This window comes from Haliaeetus leucocephalus, unplaced genomic scaffold (genome assembly GCF_000737465.1).
Source record: "Haliaeetus leucocephalus isolate CR32 unplaced genomic scaffold, Haliaeetus_leucocephalus-4.0 Scaffold1, whole genome shotgun sequence".
NCBI classification, from domain to species: domain Eukaryota; kingdom Metazoa; phylum Chordata; class Aves; order Accipitriformes; family Accipitridae; genus Haliaeetus; species Haliaeetus leucocephalus.
In genome coordinates, this window is record NW_010972437.1 from 11498908 (window position 1) to 11507329 (window position 8422).

At 41.1% G+C, this 8422-nt stretch overlaps 1 protein-coding gene across 1 annotated transcript in view; it reads right to left on the reverse strand.

The window, feature by feature from the left end:
• Positions 1 to 1292: 1292 nt before the first annotated feature.
• Positions 1293 to 8422, reverse strand: part of CDCA7 (cell division cycle associated 7) — a 7990-nt gene continuing 860 nt past the window's right edge. Inside the window, exons 2-10 of the mRNA XM_010566561.1 lie at positions 7308 to 7433; positions 6797 to 6907; positions 5052 to 5303; positions 4602 to 4679; positions 3669 to 3857; positions 3097 to 3237; positions 2509 to 2658; positions 1785 to 1921; positions 1293 to 1467 (exon numbers count right to left, since the gene is read on the reverse strand). Coding sequence (XP_010564863.1) covers positions 1437 to 1467; positions 1785 to 1921; positions 2509 to 2658; positions 3097 to 3237; positions 3669 to 3857; positions 4602 to 4679; positions 5052 to 5303; positions 6797 to 6907; positions 7308 to 7433 — 1215 coding nt within the window. The 3' untranslated portion in view covers positions 1293 to 1436. The remainder of the gene's footprint in view (positions 1468 to 1784; positions 1922 to 2508; positions 2659 to 3096; positions 3238 to 3668; positions 3858 to 4601; positions 4680 to 5051; positions 5304 to 6796; positions 6908 to 7307; positions 7434 to 8422) is intronic.

Here is an 8422-nt window from a genome sequence, read left to right on the forward strand (position 1 = left end):
GGGTACACAAGACCCCATCCACACAGCACATTAGAATTCCTCACTTCCATTTTTGCTGTACTCGTCGCTTCATCTATACTATAATCATGCAGAGCCAGATACAGAAATACAGCTGGACTGTTAAGAAAGAGACCACAGCACTAACCACATTTGTAAGTGCTCACAAACTGTATGCAACCCATTACATCTCCCTTTATTTATTTTTAAAAGCCTTTTTGGTGAGGCAATCATTCTTCCTCATCTGTTACTACAACTAGGGTGTCTCTTGAGAACATTTATCTATTTACGTTTATGCTGCTCCATGCAACTGGAAGAGTAGCTTTAAGCTGGACTGTAGCTTAGAAAGTCCTTGCTTTTAATTTTTTTCAGAGGTAAAACAAATCAGGCTTTTTATTCCAGTCATTGTTTATCATTGGTCCTTTTCATGATAACCAAATTCAACAAATTACCATCTTTCATCCACTTGTAGTTGGCCAACAGTCACATGAACCACTACCCCTCTACTTAACCAAACCCTGGTCTGGAGGCATCCCTCTTCCCCAGGACCAGTGCTGATTCTGCAAAGATGCAGTTCTGCAGTTGCAGCAAGAGCAGAGAGAAGAGAACCCAGTAATTTAACGAAGGGTACATTTTGTTTTAGACAGAGCGGTCACTCCACAAGGTATACCACTACGTTCACATCACTCAACAATAGGCAATAGTCTAGTGCCGTGGAAGTTTTCAGCAGCGGCCTCTCATCTGAGCAAAAATACAAAGTGCCACCCCCAACTGCTGCTGCTGCATTTTTTAAGTGACTTGGAGAATCTCCCTTAAAATGGCCAACGTGCACTTTGAGTACTCTATAAAACCAAATATTAGTGCTTGGAGACTGCTCACCTGCAACTTTTAGGGCTTCCTTTTTGTACTTAAGAATGCATTGTTGTTTTAGAGAATTCCTAGCTTCTATTTGATCATTTATGTTCAGTAAGTCTGTATTGCAGCAGAAGTTGGCCTGGAGTTAAGCACATACCTTTCCGCACTTGGTTCTGTGGGGAACAGTGCCCTGAATTTTCAGAACATCTGTATCTTTCTGTGATCAACTTAAAAGCATAAATTAACCTGCATCACAGATCACTGCATGAATAAAACCCTAATGGCTTAAAGCCCCATCTCCTTTCAGGAAAAAAAAAAGTTATTGGCATGAAAGCAAGGACTGATGCTATCCAATTTGCAAAGTTGTTTAAAAAGAAAACAATGGCCTGTGGGCAGAGACCTTCATTAAACAGTTTTCCCAAGTCTGATTTGCACTGAGATAGGTGAAAGTTCTTTAGCCTTTTTTACCCAAAAGGGGAGGGAAGGCAGGCACTGGCTTTGTAATCTCATCTGATTAAACAATTCACTGTAGGCAATAGCATGACATTGGTGAAAAAGTACATAATTTAAAGGCAGTCACAGCTTCAGTCTTCCATTCCAAGTTCTTGTTTCAGACTGAAATACAAGTAGAAACATGAGTTAGCTCATACCAAAACTCTGTTTGGAAACTCTTCAGACAAATTAATGGAAGCCCTGACAATAAACACAGCTGAAGTTGAGAGCCAAAAGACAGAGTGGATACACCACTTGTTTTGGGTAAGAACCAACATGTCAGAAAAATCATATGGCAAAATCTCAGATTCTAAAGGCAACATGGACTGATCTTGAGATCTACCTGACAAACTGGGATGTGGAGAGCTCCCCTCACCCAGTTTTGAGCTGCTTATCCCACTTAGAGCAGAGCCATGCCACTGACACAATGGCATACTTACCTTTTCAAGTAGGCATGGACATTGTCATAGCCATGGTACTTGGCCAGATAGACCAGGACACCTGTAGCACATCGGCCATCTCGCTGTCTGCAGAAGCTACAGTTGCAGATTCCACGACATGGTGGGCACCTCCAGGTCTAGACAAGACAGACAACAAGCCTTTTTAAATGAACAGGAATGCCAGACATGATTCACACTCACAACTTAAAAGAGGGCCCTGCTCTGCACCAGGTTTGCAAGTGAACATCAGCGCTGCAGAAGTTGTCTAAACCAGTGCAAGAGTACAAATTCTTCAGTCTAAGGGATTAAACTCTCCTTTGCCTGCCTTGCACATAACCACAGGAAGCATTCTACTCTCAACCCCTGCACCACTTCCACAGCCCACAACAGCAGCACTTTGTCCACAATACAGTTCCTTTCCATAGGGCATTAAGCACTAATGCAAGGCAAAAGAAAACACTATTCTGATGCTCAAATACAAGAATATTTTGGCAGCTGCTCTGCTCTCATAGTTTACTCCTGCAAATAAAGCTACAGAAGTAGTAACTACAATGAGTTCTATACAACACAAGGTTCTGTGATTCAGTTTGAATCAAAACAGGACTGCATTATGTACTACAGCACCGTAAGCAGTTCCCCTGCTAAAACTCTTTCACTATGAATAACCAATGCACCTCTCTGCTCAAGTTAAGCACAATAAAGCCAATATTCAAAACTGTCTTACCGGATCCAGCAATGCTGTTCTGACATCTTCACCATACCTATTGCGGAGGCATGGCCCGCAGAATTGGCCCCGTACACCTACACAATCAGGGTTACGACAATTTGTCTTGGTGTCTATGGTTTTTTGGCGACACTGATGACAGGTGGATCCCTAGAACACAGGGAAATTAGTTCAGGAAACAAGACATTAAAGATGGCTCGTTAGTTAGGGGAATAGAGCATTTAACAAGCAATCTCTTTGGCAGCTAGCAGTGCTTATCCTGAAGCAGAAAGCCACCTTGCAAGTTTGAACCAAGACTGTTTTAACATTGCATCTTCAGCGTCTGTTAATCATTCTCCTCAGCTAGTACCACCTAGATACTACAGTTACAGAGGGAAAGCAAGCCAACTGGCTTGGCAAAGGCCATTCTATAAATTCAGGGAAAGGTACGAGATGATGTTTCAAGATCTCAGGCATACTTCTCCCAAAAATCACATCCTTCCTCTCAGTGAGAGGGAGTCTGCTTTATTTAATGCTAAACCACAAGCAGGGAATAACAAGAAAATGACTTCACAAAGTATGCATTTCATAAAGCTGGAATATACTTACCATGGCCCTGTTATATACTTTCTCTCTTGCAGAGCCACAAATATTATTCAGCTCTTCCTCTGTTATCTCTTCAACTGGGCGCACAATGTGTGGAAAAGCCATGGCACCACGGTGACCTCTCCTGGGAGTTCGGGCTTCATGCTGAATAGTGAAGACACAATACTTTTAGTATTAGTTTCAGCAAAAACTCTACAGAAACAAGGTGGGGATCTTCAAAGCAATGCCAAAGTCTCAAATACCCATCATATATTTAAAAAAGCAATAATAGATCTTTGCAAAGACATATGATACAGATGCGGCTTTAGCACCTTCACTTGATCTTTCACTTTCAGGGTGCAGAAATGCTACTGGATCTTGCTTAATTCCTGCTGGAGTGCAACAGGAAGTGATTTTTCAAGGACAAGGTGGAGGGAAATGGAGAACACATACAACACGCTATTTTCTGTACTTCTTCCCAGGCCATGGCATACTCATAATCTCGATCAACTCTGTATGAATTGCTATTTTTTTGAAGGGATACAAAACCACCTTCATGATCAACTTTCAACAGGAGAACTAGAACCTCAACATACCTCCAGGTCTTCATCAGACATTTTTCTTCTTCTCACCAAGATGTACCGGTCATCATCTTCCTCTTCTGGTAAAGGAGTAGGAGGACCTTCAATCAGGGACCTGGATCTTGTGTGAGGTCGAGAACTTCGGTCTGGGTTCCTCCTCAAAGCACTTCTGGGCAATGAACGCCTTGGAAGTCGCTTTGGTCCCTGGAGAAATTTAAAAGCCCCTAATGAAACAGGTGAAAACCCAGACAGCTCCTGTCCCTACTATGAATTCCTCCCCCAAAAGCCATGCCTTCCTTCTGTCTTTCCCAAAGATGAAGTCTCCCCCCCCGTCCCAAATCAGAAAACACAAGGTAAAAACATTCTCGGCAAATTCATCCTGGGCATTCTGCTAGCTGCAGAGAAATAGTCAAAAGCAAGTTCATGTCCATGCGGGTATAAGATACAATAATTCCCCCACACAGCAGTAGAACCCGTGCCTATGAGTTGTGAGCGTTGTTCCCACCTCCACACAGCTTACAGGTAAATTAGCAGTGAAATTTGTTACACTGCTGATTCACAACACAACCTTCTTTAAGGACCTAGTTAAGCCAAATGTCAGGTTTTCTTCAAGGCTCCGAACTCAGAGAAAATTCATGCTTGAGCTTCAAAGTCTGAACTGCCCCCCTTATCTCCAGCCTTTGCATAAATACATATTTACACAGCACCTTCTTTAGTTTTATTGGCCTGTGGAGACACCTAACCTTTATGAATTAATCTATTCTGCTTTATACAGTGGTAAATCAAAAGAGAATTGCACAATGCCCGTTTTAGGAAGCAATAAAATTCTCAACTGAACTTAGATTTATATCGTTTGTTAAGTTTTTTAATTGAGAGTCCTGTTTTGTAATGTCAGAATTTGACCCTCAGAAGTCTGAAGGCTTACTTATAAACTAAGTTTATACTTACATGACTGACAGTTGGCAATGATTTTCTCCCACCAAAGATACCAGAAACATTCTGCAACTCGGCCATTAGTTTGGCAAGCTAACAAGGGAAAGAAAAAGGAAGCAGAGCCTTAAAAGGGTGTTTATATGCTATTACAGACTATTAGATTAGGGCAATTGGCTAGATGTACAATTACTTACAGAAAATGCAGTTACTCTTCAACTTTTTACTTCTATGTCTTATTTATGTTATAGTGACTGCAAGTAATTTGAAAAAAGCTCAAACGTATTATGTTGATGCCCTATTCTTTAGGCTTGCAGCCAGCAGATTTTTACTGAAGTACTTAGCCTATGGACTTTCACATGCCAGTGGACATAAACTATCAGATTTAAATACTAGGAATGTAATGAGCCAAAGGGGAGGAAAGGCAGGGGAGAAGGGGTGGTCCCCAGGGAGACACTGAATACTTGCCATTGCTTTGTTTTCCTTTATGTTTAAAGCTCTTCTTTCTAAAAACATGGCACCCTTTTCTTCAGAGTCAGAGTCTGAATCTGGAGCAGGCATCAGCTTTTCAGGAAGAGGTTCCATCACACCCTTCCTCCTCTCCGATCTTCGAGGTGGAAACTTCATGGCTACTTTTAGAGGAATAGGGCATTTCTGCCTTCTCTGAGCTACTTCACTTTCAGCACTTGTATCATTCTCCTCTGAATCTGATTCCAATTTCTGTTAACAAACCAGAATGGAAGCATATAAACCCAAGTGAGTTGCTCTGCAATTAAATACAGTTCAACAATACTTTGTTTGGGGGTGGTTGAAGTGGCTATCTGGCTGAAATCTAGATGTTTAAATCTCCAGTCCTATTGTTCTAGTATATTTTAAGGGGGAGGCAGGGAAGAGGGCAGGAGGAGAAGGGGACACAGGGATAAAAAATTCTCAGGGAGAACCACACTTTACTGCCGCAACACATCAGAAAAAGCTTGGTTTCAGTTACAGCAGTCTTAACTGTCACTTGCAGGTCTAATAGCAAAGATAGTTTGTGTGCAAGTGCGAGAAAGAGAATTGCCTTTAAAAGGCTCTATTTTGCAACATATTGTATTTGGCTGTAAAAAAAGCCACTACACAGTTCTTAGCACAGGGTCAAACCCAAGTTTGTAAGCTGTCAAGAATAGCCATCTCGCAGTGTCAATGCTATGAAGTGAAAACTTTCTTCTAGAGCCAGTCAATGAAATAATTATGAATAAAATCCCAGTATTTTCTTATCTTTGAATTCTGATGCTTTGCTTAAAACTTTTGCAAGAACCAAGGGTTCAGCAAGGACAGAAATTCATTCCTTTAGTCAAAAGCCCATTTTTGCAATAGGCTTTGACTTTTACGTTTCGACTCAGTAAGACAGTCTTATTTTGGTCATAGGTAACAACAGGCTTCCTGCTTCATATGCATAGACCATCAGTCTCAAATGGCAATCCTTATTTGTACAGGGTTTTTATTAAACCAGGTATATGGTTCTGATTCCTTTTTCTTACATACCTATTCCAGCTTTGTCTCCTACTTATTCTCTTTACTGTTGTCTATTATTTAACTCAGACACGTCCTCTTCCAGTAAGACATTCTTTTCTAGTCATTCCTCAGCATGTTCTGAAGTTCCGACAAACCTATTTTGTGCCAAACATGGTACTACTTCTATCTTCACTACTAAATACCAACTACTGGTCTTTTTAAGCAATAAAACTGCTCTTGCACTGATGTCAAGGAAAAGCAGGAAGGCAGATTTCACCACCTATCACTATTTCTCTACTGCTAAAGCAGCACAGCATTTCCTGTTATGCTGTCAGAGTGCAGGTCTGACTGCATGTCAATATACACAGAAATTTTTCTCAGGTTTGCCAGAGTCCATGGGATAGCATAATTATTTCACATTGAGGAAACCAGAAACATTAAGAGTCTAAAAAAATAACATCCAGCAAGGACAGTTTTAAGAGGTATTATATTTCAAAATCCATATGGCAGATTTTATTCTGAACTTGCAAAGCTTGGGGGCTTTTTACTGAGGCAAAAAGAAAATGAAACCATGACTACTTAGACCGTACATTAAATTAAATAAAATGATGCTTCTTTCTGACAACATTCAACTTTCACGCTGAAGCTGTCATTATTTTTCAATTAAGAATGTGTAAGAATTTAAATTTAAAATTGCCACCCAAAATCAACTGTCTTACCAATGCATCTTGAATCTCGTTTTCTGAAAAACCAGGGAAGGATTCATCATCAGAGGCTTCATGAAAAATTTTCGCCAGTTCTTCTCTAATATCAGACCTAAACTTGCGTTTCTACGAAGAATAAAATATCCTTTAACTGAAGCTGTACAGAAAATGATTCACATTTACAAGTGCACTATAAGCAAATATCTTTTTTAATAAAGAAAAAAATAGTTAAGGCATTTAACAAAGGGTTTCAGAACCGCAGTTGCAAATTATCAGGCATGTTAGGTTAGGTGACATTTCAAAGGCTAGAATAAATAGCTAATTTGTTTCCAACAATTACCACCTAGAAGCACAGGTGAAGACTGAAATGAAATTACAGCATATAGCATAGATTTGTAACTACTATACAAAAACATAAGCAGAACAAGTGCTTTTAATCCTGCACAAAACATTTACTAGCTTTACATTTTTGCAAGCTTTACTAGCACTGCACACTCAGTTTTATTTGTTCTTATACTGTACTTACCGTGTTTGCAAAATTATCAGAACCAAAACTGTCACAACTGTCATCGGAGGATGAGGATGTTTCCATGGGAATCAGTTTCGTATTTCGGAATACCATGAAGTTTTTCCTTCCTGAACAAGCTCGGCGCTGCAAAAGGACACAATATCAACACCATTAATAGAACAGACCTACTGTAGCACACTAGCTTTTAAGAAGATCCTTAAAACTGAAGTTTAGGAGGTCTGAACATTTCAGGACGTTTAACAGTCTTGTATTCAAGTCAGCAAAATTATCAGCAGCTTCAAAAGAATTGCCAAAGTTAGAAACGGGAATAGTTTCTGCTCTGATACATTTCTGATCATTGCTATAGAAGAGTTTTTTTCAGTATTTAGACATACTTCTTTTATGCAAACAGCCACGTGGAAATATACACAAAAATCATACCCTTCTGCACTCATTATAGACAATGCTGGGAAAAAATACAAGTACACAAATAGTACCTAGAAATCTCCTCTGATTTACTAATTGCTTTTAGTTTGAGGCACACACTAAATACACTGCAGCTGTTAAGGAAGGGACTAAGGATCATATCAACAGAAAAGAGGAGCACTGAAACAGCTGTTCTAGACACAACAGCTTGATGTTTTGTTAATTTTATTACCAGGCTGAAACACCTTTTTTTGATGAGCTTCAGGTTTTCATTTCCCAGGGACTGTTTCTACGGGCAATGTCTCCTTTTACCTCCCCAGGGTAAGGCCAAGCCTGCTGCAACCACACTTAGACGCCACCCAAGTCCAGCGCTTTAACCGATACCAGCTCACGGGCACAGCCGACCGGGCCAAATATTTTATAAATACAGCTTAAACAGTAACTAGCCAGGGCAACTTAAAGACCTCCGTCTTCTCCCCAGCACCGTTCAGCAGGCTGCTTTTCGCAGGACCCCTGAGGCTTGCCCACGCTTCACAGTTTTGCCGGTGCCGACGAGGAACAGAAAACCCTCCCGGCCCGGCCTGGCACGGACGCGGCCCCAGACACAAAAGGGGCCGTTTCTGGCGTCGCTCGCCGCGGCTAAGGGAGCGCCCAGCCGGAGAAACCCCGCCGCGGCGGGCCGGGCTGCACCGGCGGGCCTCCAGCAC